Here is a 26,582-nt window from a genome sequence, read left to right on the forward strand (position 1 = left end):
TGCAGAGTCAGATCCCACTGAAACAACTCAATAATATGGATCAAATAATAAGCTTCCCCTCTACAATGTATATCAGACAACCAGATAGTACCAAGCTAATGCTCCTGTGTGAGTCACCATTGTCTTTAATTAGGTTCATACAGAATATTTGTAGATCTCCTAATGTAAAAATATCTGTAATATATGCATAGGTATGTATTTATATACACACACATATGTGTATACATATGTATATACATGAACACATTATTTCCACTAAGTGGTGCAGTGGATAGCACACAGGATTTGAAGTCAAGTTAAGCTCAGTTCAAATCCCTCCTCAGACACTCTTTAGCCATATAATCTTGTTCAACCTTTGGCTGCCTCAGTTTCCTCATCCCTCCAATGGTGCTAATAATAGCATTTACCTTCCAGAATTGTGTGTCCTTATTTTTATAGATCAGGAAAATATGGCTCAGAGAGGGTAAGGGACTTTTCAGCCTTGGTCACAGATAGTGCCAAAGAAAGAATCTCAAGTCAAGTTTTTCCAACTTAAAGTCCGGCACTCCACATACAATGCCAGTCTGGATATTTGTATATGTTCAAAGGATATTTTCCTGGAGTTGTTCATTCTGGTCTGCTTTAGTTGTAACATCTGTCCTACAGACTCAGTACCTATTGTCTAAACTGAACATGTGGGAAAATATTTAAAGGCACAATAATAATTAGATGGCTCTGTTGAGGCTATACAGCTATTCTTCAACCATTTTTATAGTGTTCCATCTTTCCCATAGTTTCTCTGAGCCAGATGAAGACAGGATATCACCATCAGACCTTATGGTCTAATTATGATAATACCTTGGTTGGGGCTTGTTTCTCTTTTAAACTCAGAATGATGCAAAGAGGATTTAATCAAAGGATCTGAGTTTATATTCTGCTTCTATTGACTCCTTGTGTGACTTGGATAAGTCTCTTCACCTCTCTAAGGCCTTAAGCATTTCAGCTACAAAATGAAGGATTTGGACAATTATCATCTAAGGTCCCATGCAATTCTCCATATAGGAATCTTTTCTCTTGCTGTCATGTATGTAATTTTGTAATAATGTCATGTATGTAATTTTGTGTGTAATATTGTATGTAATTTAACTTTTTCCTCGTATAATATCACTGTTATCAATGACTCCTGAGGACACGGGGATAGAAACAAATGACTTAAGCAATTTTTCCAAGAACTCCTTGTAAAGTCAGGAATAGCATGTCAAATCTCATGCTTATTAAAAAGCCAATGAAAGCAGAAAATAGTTATATAATGATGGAATCTTGTAAAACATACGTCGATCATGGTGTGTATGAACATAAAAAAGATTTTCACAAGTGAAAATTAACTACACAATTAAGTCATGAAAAAATATTATGATCAAATTGTAATAAGAAATGCTGCTGTTTCTAAAGATCCTAAGAGCTGAAGTAATTATTGTATTTATTTAGAAAATTAAGACCTATTTAAGCATAAGTATATTCATAATAGAACTGAGAAAATGCCTGATTTTTTAAAAACTCTTATTACATTTGATCTATAGACCATTTTCATTTCTTTTAATACCTTCCACTTCATGGACTCTGAATGACTAGTCATTTTTGCTTGTTTGTTTTTAAGGTTTTATTCATGTATTTTTTTTAATCAGTCATTTCTGATAATACTCTGCAATCTAGTGCCACCAGCCTGCCTGATATTACTCCAATAGCATTTTTTACTAGTTTTCCCCGGGCCTAGAATGCTTTCTGTCTTCATCTCTGCCTCCTTGCTTCTTGGGCTTCCTTTAATTCCCAGGTAAAATTTCACCTTCTACAAGAAGCCGTTAGTTATTCCTCTTGATTCCAGTGCCTTCCCTCTATATCTCTGGTTTATCTTGTATACAGCTTATTTGCATTGTCAAGATATTAGGAGACAGCATTTTCTGGATCTAAGGCCCAGGAAGCAATTTGCGTCCTGAGCTTGGCATAACAACAATCTTTTGCACTCATTCTCTGGATGATCTCAACCTCTGGAAAAATCATATAATTATGGTACTGCTTTGCATATCACTAGGTGTTCTCTGAGCATGAACAAGCACCAGGAAAGTACCCATGTTATAGTCATGAGGCCCTGGTAGGAATCAAACTTGTCTCATTTTTGCTGTTACCTCTCATGATCAGGGCAACATCTCACTGCGCAGGTACTGGTGTAAGTATTGAGAGTTGACCTCACTACAGTGGTTGCCACCCACCTAGGGGTGGGGCCCTGGCATGTATGTTCTTACTTGCAAGTCATTTCCCTTGCTTTGAAATTAAATTTTTGTTGGATTTGTGACTCTCCCATCTCTAGCCTGCTCTGTTCAACTGGGGCCACCCACAAGTTAGAGGCTGGTTCTGTCCAGTTGACAGCTCCTTGGGAGCAGTCTTTTGCCTGTCTTTTTATTCCCAGCACTTAGCATAGTAAGTGCTTAACTTAAATGCTACTGACTTACTAATTTTTCCCTAGATCTGCCTTATTTGAATAATTACAAAGGAAAAATGATATCAACTGGAAATTGCAATTCACTGGTCAGCATTCATCTATTCACCTGGGAGAAAAGTGAAGGAGCAACCACTAGGGCAACAATTAGAAAGTATTTAAGCTTATTTTGGCAACTCCTGTGCCTTTACTTTCATATACAGAGGATTATTAGATCCAGCCAACCTTGAAAATTATGATTCAATCTCCCAATGTACAGGACAATGTAATGCAAATTAGAATTTAACTGTTTTTGTCAAGACCATATAACCTTAGTTTCCACTTTTAAAGTGTTTTACATTAAATCACTTCAACTAATGTAATTGCCCCAATTTAAAGATGCCACTCATTTATCTAGAACTTTACAGTTTACAAAATTCTTTAATTATATTATCTCATTTGATCCCATGATATTATGAGGTAGGTATCATTATCCCCATTTTAAGGATGAGGAAACTGAGAGTCAGAGAGGCTAAGTCATTTGGCTACAATCATCCAGCTAGGAAGTGTCAGGTTGAGAATTAAACCCTATTGTCTCCTAGAACGAAGTCCATCACGGTGTATTGTACCATTACCTCTCAGAGCCAACATAACTAAAAGGTAAAAGAATCAAAAGTAACTACTCAGATTCACTACCTTAAGGTAGAATGAGTATTTAAAGATACTTAGAAGAGCAGTTTCAAAGGCACTTGAAAATTTTGTAGACTATGTGGGTTATCAAATGTTAAATGTTATCCTATAGCCTTACATCTTTTCCCACTGTATCACAATAAGTGTTTGAATAAGATGATTAGACACTTTACCAATTAATCTGGATACTTTCACCAATATTGTCACTTTCTTTAATTTGGCCCAGATGCAAAAGAAAAGTACATAACCTTTTTTCATATAAAAAAGCAGGTTTAGTGCAAATATGATAGATTTATGTTCACCATATCAATAACTGTGAAAGGGCAAAGAAACTTCACATAAACTAGTTATAAAGAACAAAAATTGAAAACTTTGAAGTAATGCATTTTCTTTGGCAATGAAGCTTTTTTTTGCCTCTAGTTTCTTTGCCTTTGTCTCCTACGATCTTGTTTAATAATCCTATGAAGCCTTTACTGGATCTACAACAAATAAAACATAAATATTCTTCCAAATAGCATCTCAATAACATCATTTATCCATTATAACCAAACTCTATGGAAATAAAGTCATGTAAGCCTACTGCAATTCTATATAGTTAATTACATATTTGTAGATATTGTTGACATATCCACTGTATATATATATATATACACACACACATATATGTATACATATGTATGTATACATATATACATACAGCTGCTCCTTGTAATTTTGCTTCATCTAACACTGATTTCTCAGACCTAATTAAAGACTTGTTCTATTTTTCTTAGTTACTATTTGTTCTTATACTTGACCTTTGGGTACTTCTATGCTTTGACAGATCTGTCATCAATGTGGGTGCTTCCTCTGAAATCACAGTCTGCAACCTATCCAAACTTTCCTATCTTGTATGATTCTTGTTCCATTTAAAATAAAAAAAAAATTTTCTCCATAAATTTTACCAATTCCCCATGAAATGGACACACAACATGCTGGAGGGCTTATGATAGTTTTCTTGATGATGAATGGATGCCAATGGAGTACTTAGCATGTCTGTTGCTTATCCCTCACTCTTTCTACATGCCACCACCATTTTTACAGCCACCTCCATTTCCAGTCACAAATGTTTCTGATATCATGCTCCTACTGAACATTGTAACTTATTCATACCTACCATACCTCTTTTCATTTACTTTCAGATAACCCAGAAATTTAATTATTTAGAGAAAAAGTTATTCCATGACTTATTTTCATTGAGCATCATCAGAAAGAATAATGACGTTAAAATAATGGACATTGATTTCAAGGACGAGCTTGGGAGTAACAGAGAGCTCTTTGCAATTTCCAAACCCAGCCTGTTCTCTTCCTCATGATCAATTCCATCCCTAGCTCATTGTCCATCCATGCTGACTCAAATTTCAAAACATTATGGTGCTATCCTACTCTCCAATCAAAATCCATTTCAATAATAAAAATTAAAACAAAAACTAAAGTGTGAGGATATCACTATCTGATAATTAGTATTGTTATCACTTGTGACATGAGCAGTGATACTTGCAAGGAACAACCTAGAAGGAATAAATGGAAAAGAAAGTTTTCTTTGTTATTGCTATTCAGTCATATCTGACTCTTCATGATGCCATTTGGAGTTTTCTTGGCAAAGATACTGGAGTGGTTTGCCATTTCCTTCTCCAGCTCATTTTACAGATGAGGAAACTGAGGTAAACAGAGTTAAGTGACTTTCCCAGGGTGACTTAGCTAGTAAGTATCTAAAGCTGGATTTGAACTCAGGAAGATGAGTCTCCCTGACTCTAGGCCCAGCACTTATCCACTGAGTCAACTAGTTGCCCTGGAGAGGAAGTTAGTACTAGAAAAGGTAGTATATAATTGATGTCTTAGCTTCTGCTTTTATTCACCTCTCAACCTTTTGTAATATGAGTTCTGACCTTGTCACTCAACTGAAACTGCTCTCATCATGCGCAGTTAAAGTTACCAATAACATCTTAATTGTTAAACCTTAGTACTCAGTATTTTCTCAGTACTCATCCTTCTCAACCCCTTTACTGCATGTCAAAATACTGACCACTCTTCTCCAAGTTCTCAAGCAATTACTATCTCTTCTTTAATCTGCTCTGCTAGCTGATCATACAGATTACATTTCCTAACTGTGGATGTTCTCCCAGACTCTATTTTGGGTCCTTTCCTCATCTCTGTCTCTGTGTCTCTCTCTCTCTTTCTTTCTGTCTCTGTTTCTGTCTCTGTCTCTCTCTCTCTCTGTCTGTCTCTCTCTGTCTCTCTCTTCTCTCTTGGTGATTTCATCAGCTCCAATAGGTTTAATTGTCATTTCTACACTGATGATATATCTATATATCCAACTCTAGTTTCTCCTTTGAGCTGCAGTAATACATTACCAATTAAATCCTTATTGCATATTTTAAATTGGATCTTTTCCTTAAGCCCAAATCTGACCATGCCAGTCCTCTGATCAGCCAACTCTCTTGCATCTCTTGGATAAAATATAAACTCCTCTGTTTAGCTTTTAGAGTTCTTCACAACCTTCACTCAGCCTATCTTTCTAACTCTATTGTACATTAAGCCCCCTTCCCCCATTCCACAATCCAGTCAACTTTGTCTTCTCTCTGTTCATTACCCATAATGCTTCATCTCTCATCTTTATACTAGTCATCCACAATGTTATAAATACACTGTCCTTGAATCCAGTTCCTAGAATCTTCTTTTTCTTAAAAACACACCTCTACTACTGCTTGAAATATTTCCTGATTCCCTCGAATGTTAGCGCCCTCCTTTCCAAACTGTCTTGTGTTGTACTATTTTATATTTATTTTCTTTATATAATTTCTGTATGTATTTATACTTGTGATTGTTATCTCTGCTAATACAATACAATGTTATGAGTAGGGATTGCTTTATTTTACATATATATGTATAAATATATAATATATGTATATAGGCATATCTACATATACAAACATACATATGCTTACATATACATATGTGTGTGTATGCGCATATACACACACACAATCTCAGCACCTAGCACAGTTGTCCACATATATTAGTTGCATAATCAATAGTTGCTGATTGGTTGATTGGTTGTGTATTTCCTCTCCCTACTTGCTGTGTCAGAGCTGGGGTAAAATTAATCCCAGGACAGACTGTAAGAATATTTTGATGCTTTCAAATTCTAATTCTTCTCTATTTGACTAGTTTCAGAGAGTTTGAGAGACATTTTTTCCACTTCCAAATTTCAACCCTTCACCTTGTCATGTCTGAATTCCATTTGTACGTACTGTGTGGTTTCTGGGTACCTCTGGTACCTTGTCAATTACAAAACACAATTATGTGTTTGATGGAAATTTTCACTCATCTTCCCAAATCTCTAAACTTAGACCTTAATCCCAGGAGCTATTCATAACACAGATGGCAATAACTGTTTTTCATTTGGGAAATGTACATTCCTTCCTCCTCTTCATAATCTAAAAAAGCCCCATACTTTTTATATTTTTGCCTATGTCTTTTTCATTAATATACTCTGTTCTAAAGCAATAGCCATAACTTTTTGAGGAGGCAGTGTAATCTGCTTAAAATAATATGTAACAGAAGGGAAAACAGACATCCTTTGGGGAAAATGTACATAGAGTTTTCATGTGGAAAAGAAGACATTTACAAACACGTAATGGGCAGCTATTCTTTATATGTCTTTCAGTTGTTTTCTTCCAGAATTCTCTCACATCTTGGACCTCTAACACCAATAATTTCCTAATGGCTTCCATTTATGTTTAGAAAGGTAAGCCAGTACAGGTAAATTTCTAATTGCATTTTGTAAGAGATTTTTAAAGATTTATATGCATCTTATTTTAATTTGTGACATACCTATTATTATGGTCACCTAAAATAAAGTTTTCTAGCCTGCCAAAAATTTTGAAAAAAGGATAGCCATATTTCAGAGGCCATTTTAATCCTCGGAGTAACAAAAACATTGTACTTTCAAATCAGAAGAGAGAATAACATTCTTTTAGTCCTGAAACATTTTTTTAATTCAATGAAATTTCTGGTTATGTTTTGAGTCTTTTCATAACTTAATGAATTAGTTCATCAAAGATTATATACCAACCCATGACCTCCCCAAATTAAATTGAAGCACATCCATTTTGGACAAATGCTACATAGACTGAAAATCAATAATATACAATCACCAATAAACTCTGAATGTGACTTTTTGTGTGTCATCCATATAAAATGTCCTAAGAACTTGAGTTCCTTCAAAATGGAATGGGCTGACTCAACAGGTAGGCCATATTATTATTATTATTATTATTATTATTATTATTATTACAAAATTTTCAAGCAAAAGCTGAATGATTATCTTTACTGGCATTGTCAAGATCAGGTAGTCAAGAAACCTTGATTAAGTACCCAATAAATGTCAGAAACTGTGCTAAACCTATGGAATGCAAAGAAAAACAAATGCAAAAAGTCCATGCTCCTAAAGAGTTCTCTAATAGGCACAATAACATGTCAACTAGCTATATACTAAGGCAGTTGAAGATAATCAATGAAGAGAAGGCCTTAGAATTAAGAGGCATTGAGAAAGATTTCCTGTAGAAGGCAGGCTTTTAGTTGGGACTTGAAGAAACCTGAGATGCCAGAAAATATACATGAGGAGGAAAACCATTCCCAGGCTTGGGGACTACCAGTTAGAATGCTCAGAGTTAGGAGATAGAGCACCCTGTTCAAAGAACATTAAGGACACCTGTCTTACCAGACAAGGACTGGGGTTGTGATGAGTTGGAGACAAAATGTACGAAGATTAGCAAGGTAGAAGGGAGTGAGGCTGTGAGAGAGAGGATGATAGGAAGCTACTAGAGTTTAACTAGTAGGGGTGGGGATATGTGACAGATGTGAACCTGAACTTTAGTAAGATAACTTTGTCAGTTAAGTAGAGATGGACTGAAGTAGGGACATACTTGTGGCATAGACACCAACCAGTAGGCTTTTGTACTTATCAAGTTGTGAGTGATGAGAAACTGCACCAGGATGCTGGCAGTATTAGTAAGAGAAGGAAGAAAATATAAGAAATGTTATGAAAAGAAAATTAACAGGCCTTGGTACTATATTGGATATGGGATGGGAGAGATAGAGGAGTCAAGAATGATAGTTTTGGTCACTAGGAGGATGGTGGGACCTTCAATAGTTCATAGGGAAGTTAGAAATACAAGAAGGTTTGGGGAAAAAATAATTCAGATTTGAACATGTTGAGTTTAAAATGTCTATGTAACAATCAGTTCCAGAAGTCCAATAGGCAGAGATGTAAGATGGGAAGTCAAGAGAAAAGTCCAGGCTAGATAAGTAGATCTGAGAATCATCAACACAGAGATAATAATTGAATACATGGAACTTGATGAGATCACCAAGTGAAATAGTCTAGAGATAGAAAACAAGAAGGTAGGGGATAGAGTCTTGTGGGACTCCCATGGTTCATGGTTATGGCCTGGATGAAGGTCATGCACTGAAGACTAAGGAGAGGTCAGACAGGTAAGATGGGAAACAAGATAGAGTAGTGTCCTGAAAACCAAGAAAGACGAGAGTGTTGAGGAAAATAGGATGATCAACAATGACAAAGGTTACAGGGAGATCAAGAAGGATGAGAATTAAGAAAAAGTCATTAGATTTGTCAATTAAGAAACATTAGCAATTTTGGAGAGAGCAGTTTTAGTTGAATGGTGTTGGAAACCACATCAAATAAACTTAAGAAGAGAGTAGGAGAAGAAAATGAAGGCGCTTACTGTAGACGGCCTTTTAATGAGTTTGGCCAAAAAATGGAGGAGAAATATAGAGTGATAACCAGATGGGATAGATGGACTCAGTTATGCTTTTGTTTTGGAGGACATGGAAGGGAAACAGCCAGTTGACAAGGAGACACTGAAGATAAATAAGAGAATGGGGATGATAGAGGGCATAATCTGCTAGAGAAGAGGAGATGGGATCATTTATGCAAGTAAAAAGGTTTGCCTTGGCAAGATGGGTCACCTCTTCATGTGAGACAGGGGGGAAAGAAGAGAGTGTCAGGAGGCATCTGGGAAATGAAAGTTGAGGAGGAGGATATAAGAAGAAACTCTTGCAGTCTTAATTTTTTCAGTGAAACATTAAGTCATTCATTCTTCAAGTAGAACTGGACTAAATGATCTCTAAAGGTTGCCATTTTATATCTCTATGATTACAATGAAATGTGCCATGGTGTACTTTCTTCTTTTAGGTGATGAAGGTAGCATGACTTTTTAAGTACAAAATTCAGATAGCAAGGATTGTAAGATCAGACCACCTACCTTATTGAAGGGAATAGATTTCATTTTTAATTGGTCTTGGCTGTTCCTGATGCTGCTGCCCTATAATTCTCCACGGATAATAAAGGTTATGGAACTACAGAGACTAAATGCAGGTCATAGAATAATATCAAAACTTACATGTATATACATATGAAAATGTATAAGGAGGTTGCTTTATTCTGAATTTCTTTATCTCAATATGAACATAAACTTTAAGAAGTTATATTTTAACTTTTAGAATAGATATTATCTTATTGCTTTTTGATATTGCAATTCCCATAGCAAGTTCTAGGATTTTAATATTGTTATTCAGTATAGATAGAGAAATTATGACATATCCTATTTTCACAGTTATGTAAAGTTATTTTTAAAAATAATTGGAATGAATTGTTGAACACAGAATATTTGTGAGTTGCTTTTAGATTTTCTTTTGTAAAATAGTCATTGTTTTTGTTTGATTAGTAACTGTGAAAATATTTGATCTTTGAATATGATAACCTGTATGTAAGTGTACAGTTAATAGTTAATTTAAATAATTTAAATGTTCCAGGTTGATGAAGGAAATGAGGGCTGGAATAACAAAATGCTTTTTTCATTTGAAACACTGCAAGAATCTTCAAAAAATAAATATGAAACAGCAAACAAAGAAGAAAAGATTCTTTAAACTTACTTTCACTAGTTGAATAGTCCTGGGGATCGAGAATTCCTGATTCTTGAAGTGATCTAATACATGAGTCTACCAGTTCAAGACCAGTTGTGAGTTCATCCTCTATATCCTTCTGACCATCTATTTAAAATAAATATGAAAAATTTTAGCCCATAATCAACAATCTTTTCTTTTTTTTCATAATTTGATAGTCAAAAGCAGCCTGATGAAATATTTTTGCCTCAGTAATTTCTCAGATCAATATCATACTCTATTCTCTCTTTCTCTTTTTTTAGGTCAGGAACAATTAAGATCATTTCTCTTGGGGGGTGCTAAAATTAGGCAAGAAATTGACAGGAACTTACCCAAATCCCTTCCAATCATACTTATCTAAATAAAGCTTTTCATAAAGAATTAAAAAGTTTAATTTCAGGCTATTGCCTTGCTCATCTTATTTCTTTATATCTTTTATTTCATAAGTACAATGAAATTAATTTGATTCATATATAATTTTAAATTTTCATCACAATTCTATACTTTACCTTGTGTTTGCCAATGAAACTGTTCTTCTGTTGAACTGCAAAAAAGAGAATAAATATATATAATACATTGATTTTTTAAATGAATCTGTATTATAAGATACAAAAACACATTTTAAGAATATGTGAAATCACTGCTTTTTTCCCTATATCATCTTGGAAAATGGGCTGATTTATTTGATCTTCAAATTAATGTACATGTAGATTATATTCATCATAAATATCAAGTATTATTTTCATGAATGGAAAGGCTACTATCAAAGCCATTACCGTAAAGGACCATGGTAAGGCAAGTTATTCTCACCATTGATAAGAACATTTTGGATAACAACAAATACATAATTGCAGTTTCATTACACTAGGAGTCTGCCACTATTCTAAGTGTTTTAAAAGGCAAGTTAGAATTTTGCCATAGACTTTGCAAAGAATGCAACATATAGAACACATATAACATTTTTTAGTAGTTTGCCCATTTAAGTATTAAAGCTAGGATTCTTTACTTGCGGCACAGAACATGTAGTTATTTTCTTTTGGATACTTTTTATGGCTGTATTTCAATATAATTGGCTTTCCTTATAACCCTAGATATTCTATTTTATACATTGAAAAGCATTATTCTAAGAAAGGGTCCCTCCATAGAATTTTTAAGATTGTAAAAAGGGACTAAGACATAAAGAAGGTTGAGACTCCTCTGGATATAATAAAGGGAAACAAATATACATCCACTGTCTCTATTTAAGCATTTTACACAGGGCCCTCATACTGATACACTGGAATTAACTTTTTATAGCAATAACATTACTGACAGAAGCTGAAAGTAACATGATTATAAACACATTTTGATATGTTTGTATACATAAATACTTAGCATTTTTAGCACTCAGATAATTTAAGAATCAATTACCAATTTGTTGTTAATGGTCAAAAACAAATTGAAGGAAATGTCTTTCCTAAAGGATAGTACTCAGATTCATTTATATTAACTACTTGTCCCTAAATACAAATGTGTGGACTGGCCTTTATTTTTGTCTTATATTTTATGAGCTACATCTGACTTTTGATATTCTACAATATAGAAAGCATCATATATATCACATGAAGTTCAGATTTTTTTTAAAGAGTTGAATTATATTTGTATATAAAATGCAAATACATTTATAAATACTTTTGGCTTTTTAATGGTATGATAAGAATTAGTTCAAAACCAAGAGGAAAAAATATGTAGTGTATAATATAAACAAGTTAAATATAAACAATTCAAACAAGTATTTCACAATCAAAAAATGGAACAAGGATAGAAGAAATGATATCAGTAGTAATTATAATTGTTTTAACCAGAAGTCTTATCATGTAAATTAATTTCAACAACAAGGATACCAAAAGAAAGGACCCTGAAAGACCCTGAATAAGCAAATATCTGAGTTTGCCAAATGATGAGAGAAGCAATATTTAATACTCTTATGAATAATGATTTCTGAAATCATTATTAGTACTTTCTAATATGGTAGAGATAAACAGTGGAGGGTGAACTCACTTTAAAGAAAACTTGATAAAACTTTGAAGTAATCAAATCTCAGGGATGTCTAAGGGTGAAAATGGAAGGAAGAGAGCAAAGAGAAGAAAAATAGAAAAGATTTGTAAAAAGCATTGCAATGAACTATTTTTGGAAATTCTATAGATGGTCCTTCCTGCTACAGTCTTAGATTTTCTTTGAGGATAGGAAGAAATAGCCTAGAGAGCACAAGTATGGGAAGAACTCAGTTGGACTAAGTGTTCAAAGAAGAGTTCTGTGCTGGAGGTAACAATTATAAGGGGATTGGGAGACTAAGAAATAAACTATAAGAAGGAAGGGGAGATAACAAAGGCATGGAAAACATCTCAGACCATGTTAATACTAAAAAATAGGGTTGCATAAAACATAAATAACTACTCACTTATAAATCTGCTTTCTCATTTATGCAAAATCTTTAAACATGAACCAAGGGTATCTTTCAATAAGGTATTGGTAGGGAAAAATCAGACTTTTGTGAGCAGTATTCAAAATGTACTTCATCATTAGTATTTTTAAATAAACTGAAAGATGTAGAAAACAGAAAATCCCAATGTATTGTTTTGTGAGTCTGAAAAAATATTTGAAAAGACAGGACAAAGTGCTACCTTGTAGACTTTTTTCAAGAAGGTGTCCCTCCTCAATACATCAAAATCACTTAAGATTCCTTGAAAGATATTAATGTACAAAAATCCTCTTCAATGTCTCTTCTATAATTATGAGGTAAGGCAAAAAACAGAATACATGCTTATTAAAGGTGCTGACTGCTTTGATGGAAGACAATTAGCACAGAATTCAAGCTGAAGAGAGATTCTCCCTGGATGATAAGGTCTTCTAAATCATGCTGTTTATATATAACATTGTACTGACTTCCTTAAGCCCCAGAATATTGTAAAGCCTCTTGGAAGAATTTTGCCATCAATCAGAATTTGACCTGACATTCTCATAGGAAAGATCTAATGGACAAATAATTTCTATTCCACAGATTGCAACATGCATTTGGCTAGACAACCTGCAGATTTCAGTATGTCCATAACTATCTGAGGCATACATACCAGATAGAAAATGATTTGGGCCTAGAGTACAACAGGAAAAGAGAAGACTGGGTTACCTTCAAGAAATTACAAAACTCCTTTAATGATTCCAAGCTTCCTACAAAATCAAATGCTAATCATTTTAAATACCCATATTCTGTTAGTACTAATGTATGTTACCAAGGCATAAAAATCTAATGGTTAGCAAAAAAAAAAATTAAAAATGGATATCATACAGAATGCAAGAAAGAAGCAAATGGTGGGTGTGAGTGCACATAAAAATATAACCAATGAGAAACTCTGAGAGAGAACAGGAATAAAAAATATCATTTAGGAATTGTATGATAAAAAGAGAAGATGGAGCAGTCATGACAAGGGAAGACAGATGGACATTCAGAGTACTCTCATGGTATCTTCTTGATGTCAGGAGAAATCAAGGCTTCCCTAGCATATTGAGGGAATCCCCTATGGAAAATTTATTGGAAGTTGTGGATAAATGTCACATAAAATTGTCAGTTAGTGATTGGATGAACTCTGTATTCCTCCAAAGAGCTTCCAAATCAATTAGGACACAGAAACATTTATGTAACATAAGCATGTTATATTGAACGTATATTGCAAGAATATGTAGATACACATTTTATATGTATATTTATTACAACTACATATGTATATAAGAATTGCGTATACATGTCTGTGTAATCTTAACCCACATGTATACATATATGTGGAAAAAGAATTACATAGACACTGCTGCATGCACATAGGTTTTAAAAGAAAATCTCATTCTTATAAGGCAAGCTTATAGCTCTTTATAATAATTTAGTAATTTTGTTTTGGAAAACCTCTCCAATATCTTTGCCAAGAAAACCTTATACAAGGTCATAAGGAGTTGGACATGACTAAACAGTAATGAAACTGACAAACTTTTAAAAAATATAATACATATGATCTCAAGAAATACAATATATTTTCCATTATAATTCTTTTGAATAACTCCCAATTTCATAATGTAACTGGCAAAACAACACTTGCGTATTTTCAGATATATAGACACCTATCTATAATTACATCTCTCTGTAGCATATCTATGGAAGAAAAGAGAGAGTTGTTTCTAGCTAGCAAGTTATACCTTCATCTGAATAATATACTGAATGAATACTCAGTCTAGATGAATTATGATTTTGACAGATTTATTTTGGATGATCTGTTAACAATATGGTGAATATGTTATAGTAAGCAATGACATGAAGATACAGTCCCTTTGTACATATTACCTATGCACATGTTACCTATCTTTCCCCCTCAGAATATTAGTAACTGATGAGAGATCTTGACACTAGGCAGTGATAGGCATTATTTTGATAATGATCATCTCTGTACAGCTAGATCTGTTGCTCTGTTTAAGGAACTGCTGTGAATAACTCACTGATTTCACATGAGAAAAAGACTGACATTTTCATCTTCTTCTTGATAGTAGACCCTGAATAAATGTATGAAATAAACTAGACTCTTGCCTTTAAATCTGCATCTAGGGAACAAATGGTTGGTGTAAATGATTATAAGGATTCTTCTTTAAGAGACATTTCTTCTTTCTAGTGTATTTCCTGCTGGATTGATCTGTTAGCAGCAAATTGGGAATTGAGTTTGATATTTTCTGAGTGACAAACAGCAATGGTATATGACATAATGATAATCATGTAATTCTATGTAACCAAACTCTTTTTTTAGCTTTAATAAATGCAACTTAATGGACCACATTAGATATCGACCTTCCAAGTCCAAAGCTTAGAATTGAAAGGCTTGTTTAAATAGTAGTCCCATGCTATAAATTTATTACAAGCAGAAGAATTTTTTCCCTTAAGGCAGGTCTAGCTTAAGAACATGGAAAATGTTAAAGGCATCATGAAGCCAAGGAAAGTGTTGAATTTGGAGTCAAAAGATGAGGTTTCAAACTTTTGATCTACTACTTATTAATAATATGGATCCCAATTTCCTCATTTATACAGTAAGGGGATAATACGTGATTATGTGTAAAGTTCTAGAATGAATTTAGACTCCTGGATCTACTCTTCCCAATAATATGTTTTCGACAAAGATGTCCATGTTAGAAAGTTGGCAAAATAGCTCAAATCAGTCAGTTACAGAGTTGGGAACAGAAACGACTCCTCAACCCAGGGACAAATTTTAGACCCTCTTCAATGTACTGAATGTTTTTTATTAATAAATAAACAATGTTTTTATTAATAATACATTATTGACCAAACTTTATCTAACTTCTATATTGTAAACCTGAACTTCCTCTTAATATTTTTAAGACATTCCAAATATGCAAGTACCCTGGTTTCATATAGGGCTAGAATATTTTCTGTGCTCCTATGAAACTCATTCATTAACTACCACAACTCTCAGAACATTTACCATAATATCCAAAAAAGAGTAAGCTGCTTATGTCCTGCTCAGCCTTACCACTTTTAAGGGGCGAGAGTTAGAAGGAATTCTATCCTGATATACTCTACTTTCTTTTCCTTTCTCTCAAAAAGGTATAGAATCAACATCAAGGATCAATCAAGTAAATTGGGTGAAAGGGAAGAATGAAAGAATGAAAAGACTGAAAAAAAGAATGAACAAGTAGAAGAAAATGTAAAATACTTAACTGGAAAAGCAACTGATCTGAAAAATAGATCCAGGAGAGACAGTATCAGAATCATCACACTACCTGAAAGTCATAATCAAAAGGAGGAACTGGACAGCATCTTTCATGATTATCAAGGAAAACTATCCTGATATCCTGGAACTAGAGGGTAAGATAAGCATTGGAAGAATTCACTGATCACCTCAGGGAAGAAAATCCTCAAATAAAAAACTCCAAGGAACATTTTATTTAAATTACAGAGCTATCAAGTGAAGGAAAAATACTGCAAGTAGCTAGAAAGAAACAGTTTAAGTATCAGGGAGCCACAGGCAGGATTACGCAGGATTTAGCAGTTGCAACATTAAAGTATCCAAGTCATGGAATATGATATTCTGGAAGGCAAAGGAGCTAGGGTTACAACCAAGAATCACTACCCAGTGAAATTAAGCATAATACTTCAAGGGAAAAAACCAGGTCATTCAATGAAATAGAAGGATTTCAAACTTTTATAAGAAGACAAGAATTGATTTTAAAAAATTGAACTCCAATATCAAGAACCAAGACAAGCCTAAAAGAGGAAAAGAAAACATAAGGGATTCAATGAAGTTGAACTTTTTACATCACTTCATGGGAAGATGATAGTTGTAATTCTTAGAAATTTGAACACAAAGCATATAGACAAAGGGTGTGAATATAAAGTGAATTTGAGGGAATGACATAAAAATAATGAAGGGATGAGAAAGAGGGGTACACTGAGTGCAGAAGGAAGGGAGAGGTAGAATGGGGTAAATTATTTCACATGAAAAGGTACAAAAACCTTATTATAGTGGAGGGAAAGATGGGAGGGAAAGTGATGGATATCACTTGAATCTTATTTTCATCACTATTGACTCCACGAGGCAATAATATACACAATAAGCTGAATACAGAAATCTGCCTTACCCAGCAGGGAAGTGGGGGGGATGGGGAGGAGATTAAGTAAAGGTGGGGCAAGGGGAGGGAGGACCTGACAGAAGAGAGAGCAGACCAGTTGAAGTGAAAGACAGAAGCAAAACAATGTTAAGAGGGGAAAGTATAAAAGGAGAGAGAGGATAAATGGGAGGAAAAATAAGATGGAGAGAAATACACAATTAATGATCATAAATGTGAATGTAAATGGGATGAAACATTCCATAAAAATGGATTGCAGAATGGATCAAAAACCAGAATCCTACAATATATTTTTTACAAGAAGCAGACTTGAAGCAGAGACACACACACACAAAGAAAAGGTAAGGAGCAGAAGGAGAATCTGCTTTAACTATATCTAAACTTCAGCTGAAGTTAAAAAAAAAAAGCAAAAGAAAACAGGTAACAATCCTGATCTCAGACAAAGCAAAAGCAAAATAGACATAATTAAAAGAGGGAAAATACATCTTGATAAAAGGTACAATAGACAATGAAGTAATACCAATACTAAACATATATGCACCAAGTCATATAGCATCAAAATGCTTGAATTTCTTGTTTTCTTTTTCCCATTTTAGGCTTCTCTTGGGTCTTGGTACTGGAAATTAAGCTTTTTGTTCAGTTTTGGTCTTCTCCTTATGAAAACTAGAAATTCTGTTATTTTCTTGAGTGACCATTTTCTGTCCTTGGAGTATTATGCTTAATTTCACTGGGTAGGTGATCCTTGGTAGTACTCCTAGCTCCTTTGCCTTCTAGAATGTCATGGTCCATGACCTTGGATACTTTAATGTTGTAACTTCTAAGTCCTGTGTTATCCTGACTGTGGCTCCCAGACATTTAATTTTTTTCTTTCTGGTCACTTGAGGAATTAAGTGAGTTACAGGTTCATGACCAAACAAGAGACAGAGAGCATTATGTAATATAGAATAGACAATTTTGATTATATTAGATTAAAAATCTTTTGTACAAACAAAGTTAATGCAACCAATATTAGAAGGAAAACAGAAAATTGGGAAACAATCTTTGTAGCAAGTGTCTCTGATAAAGGCATCATTTCTCAAATACATAGACTTGAGTCAAATTTATAAGGATAAAAGCGATTCAACATTGATAAATGGTCAAAGGATATGAACAGGCAGTTTTCAGATGAAGAAGTCAAAGCCATCTCTAGATATATGAAGATGTGTTCCAAATCAGCACTTCTTAAAACTATGGGTTATGATCCCATATGGGGTTGTGTAACTGAATGTAGGATTTGCAAAAAAAAAATTTGGCAACAGTAAAAGGTTTCTGAATGTGCAATGAGCAAAAGTTAATTCAGAATCAATGCATAATGAATCTGAGATGTTTCTGGCAGTGATTGTCTGTGTTGTATCGTGTGACTTAAACTGAAGTCTTGGTTCTGAACACACAACATACACACTTTGTACTGTGCATGATGTCATGCCACACATCAATGAACCCTGCCAGGTACACCTTGACTCAGATTTGAGACTATTGTATGTCATGAATTGCAGTGTTAATTTTGATTTTAATGTCCATACAAAGTTTCCTGCTCTTACAGAAATATATGGTTTAATTATGGAAAATAAAGACTTTTAATATTTTCCTACTATCGTTCCTCAGCATGTGAGTATCAGATTAATATATGTCTGATTTCTGAAACTGCTGTTGTCTCTTCATTTACAGAAACATCCTTTCTCTCAGTCTCTCCCTCTTCCCTTCTTTCTCCTCTCCAAAAGAAGGTAAATTGTACAATGTCATCATTTCCCTGATGTCAGTGGTCACACCTGGTAAACCATTTCAACAGACAGGCCAAACCAGGTTGAGGGTAACCAAAGGGTCTCAAACCCGTTGGTGAGTTAGGGGAGTGTCTACCCCAAGCATGTGAAAACTTCCCCTGGCAGATGAGAACAATGTGGTCCAAGGGCCATGAAGGCAACTGAAGCAGGTGATGTGGAGTGCTTAGAGCTTGGTTAGACACCAAAGACGCCAGGGTCATCTATTGCATCCTGAGTCATCACCAGTCATCTTGATTCTGTCCTGCCACTGGCTTACAATGACTCTGGAGGAGAGAGTGAGGCTGACGACTTCCTATCCAATTTATGTAGGAATCAAAAGGTATCATTTTACTACATCCAGTGCACTCTGAAGTCCATAGATTGAACAACAATCAGCTTCTGCTAAAGCTCCATTCAATGGCTGTTTTTTAGACCCTCCTGGCTTAGAGTGAATGTCAATAGTAACTGTTTCTCTTTGAAACAACCACTCTGAGGATGCCAAGGCCCTTCCCAGATTTATTTATTTATTTTTCTTTTCTATTTAAAGGGACCATCTCCTGACTACTTCTTAAAGAGGCCTATTCACTGAATGGACATTACCTGACTTTAAGTGGGTACCTGCAAAGGCCTTAGCCTAAAAGGCCATGGTCTCCTCCCATTGTCACGTGGGCCATCTCCAGTCATCCTGATGAATATCTGGTCACTGAATCCAGATGGCTTAGGAGGAGAAAGTGAGGCTGGTGATGTGCACAGCCCTTCTTTACTCAAAACAAAGTCAAGTGCAAGTCATGTCATTATTTCTCTGATGTCCTGGTCTTCTTCAAAAATGAAGGATGAACACAACAACAACAACCAGAAACATAAGTGTTTAATGGCAACAAGTAAAGATAAAAGCCCTTTAAAAATATTTCTCCATCTTCACTGTTGTATGTGTATGTAATTGTGAACATCAATTTTATAAATTAAATAAAAACACATGTAATTTCATAAATTAAAGCATATATTTACTTGAGAAATTATTAGTATTTATATTTTAGGACAAATTTTTTTTTTTGGTTATGGATAAGTAGGTAAATTAAGAAAGAATAGGTAAAAATACTGATGACAATGTGCCAGAGTCTTCACTACCTGGTTGTAGCATACCTAAATTGACAAGAAAAAGAAATTATGTTGAATCCTTTTTGTAACAAGGATTTACTTCTAATAATGATGATGTGTGGAAAAACCTCTTTGTTTAATTTGTAATGAAGTTTTGGCTGCAGACAGCATGAAACCAACCAAACTAAAACAATATCTTAACACCAAGCATCGCAGTGTACTGCAATAAACCAAAGGAATCATTTGAATGACTTTTTAAATCTTCAGATAGAGATAAATAATGTTTTGAGAAATTTATGAAAAGTAATTTACTTGCACCTTATAAAACTTCTCATTTAATTGCCCAAACTAACATGATAGGAGAAGTTCTTGTGTTACCTGCTGCTATTAAAATGTCAGAAAAAGTTCATGGGAAAAAGTATAGGGATAATATTCATAAAATTTCTTTTTCCTATTTTTTGTAAATTGTATAATATGCCTAATTATATGTAGTAGGACATATAAATACACTATAAATAAATAAATATGTATGTGGCAGATTATGTGCTTAATTTTTTTTTAATTGAAAGGGATACTCAATCAAAACTTTTTGGAGAGTATTGTTTCAGGGAACTCTGTGTTTGATATTGTTTTTAAAAGAATTTAAAAGAATTTCTGAAATTAGTAATGACCAATTCCAGCAGCTTATTATCAGGATTAAGGGAAGCGCAAAGTTTTTGAATCAGTTAGATGAAATAACTGATATTTCTAACATGACACAATTACTTTATGTGATACATTTATGAAGGAAGCATACATGAGGAATTATTATTATTTTTTTGCCCTTTGGAATGGTACCCAAGAGAAGATATATACCTTAAAGTTGAATTTTTCATAAATGAAGGTTTACAGTGGAAAAATTTTAGTGGAGTCTGTACAATGAGTGCTGGAGCAATTATGGGAGAGAATGTTGGATTTATAGCAAAAATTAAAGATGGTGGCAATGAACATATCACCTGTACTCACTACATGATCCATCAGGAGACACTCATAGCCCCCCCAAAATATCACCAGAGTTAGATGTGCTTTGTTGTACTTTCAAAATCATTCACTTCATTGAAAGCCATGCCCTTAACAATTACTTGTTTTCAAACCTTTGGAAAGAAATGGACTCCAAATATAGAAATTTATTACTATTTGCAGAGGGAAGGTAGCTCTTGAGAGGGCCAAGTTTAAACAGATTATTGAAACTGAATGTTACATTTTTGACTGAGCAGAAATCTGATTTTGTTAATTTTTTTTCATAATGACTTATGCCTTTCAAAACTTTTTTGTTTTTTGTTGGATATTTCTGAAAAAAAAAAAACACAACGATTTAAACATGTCACTTCAAGGGAAATATTTTAAACATTTATTTTAAAAGATAAAATTGAAAGTCTTACTAAAAAAGTTAAAAGTTAACATATGGAAGAATAAAGTGGAAAATTGTTCTTTAGTAATGTTTATAGCTATAGATGATTTTATAATTGAAAATAACCCTCCCAAAGATTTAACTGTAAGAGTTATGATTGATCATCTGAAGTGCCTGGAGACACAGCTTCAGGAACACTTCCCTTCAAATTTTGACTCTAAAAAGAGAAGTTGAGTTCATTAACCATACTTAATTGAAATTAAAAAAAAATCACATCAATCATCTGCCATTAAAAGTTCAAGAAGAATTTGCTGACCTATCAAGTGACAAAAGTTTAAAACTTGAATTTCCTAAAAAAAAAAAAAAAAAAAAAAAATTCATTAAATGAATTTTGGCTTGGGATTAGGACAGAATTTCCAACAATTTCTGAAATGGCCCTAACCATACTTCTGCCAATTTGTACTACATCTTTATAGGAAGCAGCATTCTCAGCATTGATCATTATAAAACCAAAATACTGAATAACTGAAAAACATTCATGATACTCTACATCCTGCAGTATCAAATATTCTGCCAAGATTTAATTCTTTATGTAAAAATAAACATACACAGCTATCTCATTAGTATGCAAATTTGCCTTTGTCTTTAATAAATGGTAAAATAATATATATGTATAAATACACATATATCAAGGAATTGCTTTAAAATAAATTTCTGTATAATTTATCAGTAAATATTTGATTTTTATGCCTATTTTACATACCTAAAGTTGTGTAAAAATTTCTCAGACAAAAAAGTGTTGAGTAGAAACAGTTTAAGAAGCCTTGCTCTAAATCACTTTTGATTAGAGAAATGCAAATTAAAACAATTCTGAGGTCCCACCTCACACCTATTAGATTGGCTAATATGACAAAAAAAAAGGAAAATGATAAATATTGAAGAGGATGTGGGAAAAATGCATTGTTGGTTTAGTTGTAAACTGGAGTTGTAACCATTCTGGAGAGCAATTTGGAACTATGCCCAAAGGACAACCAAATTTTACATACCCTTTTATCTAGAAATACCACTGCTAGATCTGTATCCTAAAGAGATCATAAAAAAGGGAAAGGGACCTACATGAGTAAAGATAATAATAGCAACCCTTTTCCTGGTGGCAAAATATTAGGAATTGAGGAAATGTCCTTCAATTGGGGAATGCTTGAACAAGATCTGGTATATGAATGTAACATTGGTTGATTTTTGTCCTTCGTTCTAAAAAGAGTACCAAAATGATATCACCAAGAGAAACTCAAGTTTCATTGTGTTCGACTGTGGCTGATCAGACCAATACAAGCTCAGAAGGCTCTATCACAGATTGGGCACAGACAGTCCGTGGGAATATCTGGGGTGGTTACCCCAAATTTGCACATCCTACATTTACTTTGTGCTGTCTCAATTCTGCTTTGCTCATAGAGCACAGCACCCTTTCTGATGTGGGCACACTATGCTGAGCGGTCCTGTGCCAGTGTCCCATGCTTCACAGTCAAATCCAAAGTTCTTGAGAGAGACCTTGAGAGTGTCATTGTATCCCTTCTTCTGACCATCATGTGATCACCTGCCCCATGTGAGATCTCCATAACATAGTATTTTTGGCAAGCATACATTTTGCATTCAAACAACATGGCCAGTCCATCGGAGTTGCGTTCTCTGAAGCATAGTTTGAATGCTTGGCAGTTCAGCTCGAGCAAGGACTTCAGTGTCTGGTACCTTATCATGCCAGGTGATCTTCAGAATCTTCCTAAGACAGTTCAAATGGAAGCAATTCAGTTTTCTGGCATGGCACTGGTAGACTGTCCATGTTTCACAGGCATATAACAATGAGGTCAGCACAACAACTCTGTAGACCTTCAGTTTGGTAGTTAGTCTAATACCTCTTCTCTCTAAGCTTTTCTTCAGAGCCTCCCAAACACTGAGCTAGCTCTGGCAAAGTGTGCGTCAACCTCGTTGTCAATGTGTACATCCCTGGAAAGTACACTACCATGGTAAGTGAACTTATTCACAGCATTCAAAACTTCTCCATTTGTTGTAACTGATGGTTCCAAGTATGGAAGGTGTGGTAGTGGCTGATAGAGTGCTTGTGCTTTCTGGGTGTTAATTATTAGGCCAAAATTAGTACAGGCAGCAGAGAATTGATCCATAATTTGTTGCATCTCAGCTTCAGAGACTGCATTGTGTACACAATCATCTGCAAACAGAAAATCATGCACCAACACTCCCTCCACTTTGGTCTTGGCTTGTAGCCTTCTCAAATTGAAGAACTTACCATCAGTATGGTAGTAGACCTTGATGCTGTGTTCATGGTCATTGAAAGCATTTGACAGCATGGCTGAAAACATCATGCTAAGAAGCATGAATGTAATGTAATACTATTGTGCAAGAAGAAATGATGAAGACACAGATTTCAGTAAAACCTGGAAAGACTTGTGCAAATTGATGCAAAGGGATATGAACAGAAGCAGGAAAACATTGTACGCAGTATCCGCAACATTGTGTGAAGATCAACTATTAATGGCTCAGTTCTTCTCAGTAACACAGTGATGCATAACAAATACAAAAGGCTCTCAATGGAAAATGGGGATCTACATCCAGATAAAGAGCTGACTGACTCTCAAAGCAGACCTAAGCCTACTTTTTTTCACTTTATTCTTTTTTTGTGTTTTTCCTCTTTGATCTGTTTCTTCTTTCACAAGTATGACTAATATGGAAATATGTTTTACATAATAATACATGCATATAGGGAGGGAGAAAAAATTGGAACTCAAAATCTTGTGAAAACGTATGCAAAAATTGTTTGACATGTAATTGCTGAAAAGATAAAATACCATCTTAAAAGGTATAGAATCATAGAATTAAAAACAAGAGAGGGTACCACAGAAGCTATGTACTATGTAATCTCAACCCATATGCAAAATTGTTATTAAGCATATACCTTGCTTAATAAATGGCCATCCACTCAAGATCTCTAGGAAGAAAAAAAACCTTCTCAAAAGCTGCAACTCAAGGCAAGCCATTCCACTTTTGGACAGCTTTTATTGTTAGGAAGTTTTTGTTATGAAATGTTCATTTTGTTTTGTTTTGTGTTTTGTTTTCTGAAATCAAGTAGAGTGAAAGGCAAATTCCTGAACCTGCTGTAAGGCAAGGCAAGTTTTCTATACAATAGCTCATTTCAGATATGAGTAAAATACATATTAAAGAATAGTTTGTGATAAAAGTTCTACTCAGGCTCTATTCCATATTCATGAGTTTTAATGGTAAGTTGAATGCTTACGAAGTGGGTATATCATTCTCTCCCATCCCTCAGGACTCCTGTGTTTTGCTACAAAAATGGACCATTTTATATGTCTTACTACATATCATTTTATGAAATACAGTACCTTTTATCCCCACTTAAAGCTGTATTCAAATTTCATAATATATTTTGAACAATAAGAAATACGGTTTGTTGAAAGAATCCATATTTTAATTACCAGTGGTGTAGAAAAACAAAACAGATTGCTTCATTGTAAACAGTAGGGAGATAATGAGCATGACCTCATTACATTTTCTCCCCCCCAAAATAATTACTCCTCTTCTAAAGGTTCCAATCACTAACAAAGGTACTACTATCTTTCTCAATTGTCATGTCATCTTTAAGTTTTTGTTTTTTTATCACCCCCATATATCTAATTATTCTCTAAATCTTGTTAATTTTACTTTAGTGTCTTCATTTGTGCCTCCTTTTCTATGCACATACAAGCCATGACCCAAATTAAGGTCCTCATTACTCTTTATTTGGTATTGAAATAGCCTCCTAATTCTTCCTGCCTCAAATACAATCTGTTTTTTCACGTACAAACTATATTATATACAATGTCTTCTACAATGTATTTTATACACACACATATATACATACATAGTATACATACACATATACATACATTATACATATGTACATATGTATGTATGTGTGTGTGTGTGTGTGTGTGTGTGTGTGTGTATGCCAAAGTGGCTTGCTCAAGTTGGAGAGACTCACTATTGGCTGTAGTGTCAAATATTGGTAACCTTAATTTTTTTCCTATTTTTAATTTTTTTTTTGTAATTTTTTTAAAACATGCCTAATTGTATATAATGGGGCATGTAAACACATTATAAATCATTAAATATGCATATGGTATATTATGTGCTTATTTTTTTTAATTCAAAGGATATTTAATCAAAATATTTTGGAGAGTATTATTTTGGGGGACTCCGTGTGGTCACATAACATTATTAATTACATCATGAATCTCTCTTTAAGACAAACTCTGAAAATAACATGGAGACCTAAAATATATTTTCTCTAAGAATAAATCCATGGGGTACAGGGCCAGACTGAAGAGACATTTTGCTATGTGTTATAACTTGAATAGCTCCCCAAATATTCATTTATCAAAGCTGTATTCTCTAGCATCCTGTCATGGAACCTAAATTTATGACCTTTGTGTGTATATAGAAGGAGGAATACATTAACCCCTTTTACCATCTTAATATGAATTAGTTAGCCTGAATGAAGTCAGGGTAATGGAGAAATGGGGCAAAGAATAGTTTAGTAATGATGAAGCCAAGGATTTCAGAAATAATTTGAAGCATCAATAACTCAGATGTGTATAAGATTTAGTAGTTTGCCTCTTACAATTTCCTGTAACTGTTTTCCTTACAACAGACCCATATGGTTAGTAGAAGATGCATTTATCCCTATTTTATAGATGAAACAACTGAAGCCAATTGAGGTTAAAGACTTACTGAAAGTTACAAAACTAATTAATGGCAGATACATGCTTTGAATTAGATCTTCTGACACTCAGGCAGTTTAACAAAGATTTGATCATATCTAACTGGGTCTTATTCAGTGTTTAAGTTTCATCAAATAAGTACAGAAGGAAAGTAGTATAGTATAGAATAGTATGAACAAAAGTAGGAAAAGCACAGGACATATTTGGAGATGGAGAGTGCAAGTTTGTCTGGAGTATAGAGCATGCAATAGTGCTATCTATTAGTTATCTCTATAAACTTAGGGTGGTACAAGATTTTGTGTACTCCTGAATGCTAGGAGATGGGGTCTGAGCAATATTCAGCAGCACAAGGGAGACATTGAAGAATCTTTGGGAAGAGGAATGATTTGAATAAATCTACATATAGTAAATAGGCTGAGAGTAAAGGTAGGTAAGCCTCTTAGAAACCTATTAAAATAATCTAGGTAGGTAGTAATGAAGGCCACTTAGATGATGAAATAAGAACAGAGAGAACAGATACAATAGATATTGGGGAAGTAGAATGAGCAGAACCTTGTAACCAACTAGAGCTGAGAAGTGAGTGAGAGCAGTCTAAGATCAAACCCATGTTTTAAACATGGGAAAAGACTAGAATGGCAAGGGAAATAGCAAAGGAAGAAGGTAATGAGTTTGAACATACTGAATTTGAGATACTATTGGAA

General features: G+C 34.1%; 1 protein-coding gene across 4 annotated transcripts in view; it reads right to left on the reverse strand.

Annotated features, from left to right (window-relative positions):
* CTNND2 (catenin delta 2) overlaps nt 1-26,582 on the reverse strand; it is a 1,167,955-nt gene that overhangs the window by 520,099 nt on the left and 621,274 nt on the right. For all 4 annotated transcript variants that reach the window (XM_072605431.1, XM_072605432.1, XM_072605429.1 and 1 more), the window contains exons 5-6: nt 10,660-10,694; nt 10,142-10,258 (exon numbers count right to left, since the gene is read on the reverse strand). In XM_072605431.1, coding sequence (XP_072461532.1) covers nt 10,142-10,258; nt 10,660-10,694 — 152 coding nt within the window. The remainder of the gene's footprint in view (nt 1-10,141; nt 10,259-10,659; nt 10,695-26,582) is intronic.

Source organism: Notamacropus eugenii, chromosome 4 (assembly GCF_028372415.1).
Source record: "Notamacropus eugenii isolate mMacEug1 chromosome 4, mMacEug1.pri_v2, whole genome shotgun sequence".
Taxonomy (NCBI): domain Eukaryota; kingdom Metazoa; phylum Chordata; class Mammalia; order Diprotodontia; family Macropodidae; genus Notamacropus; species Notamacropus eugenii.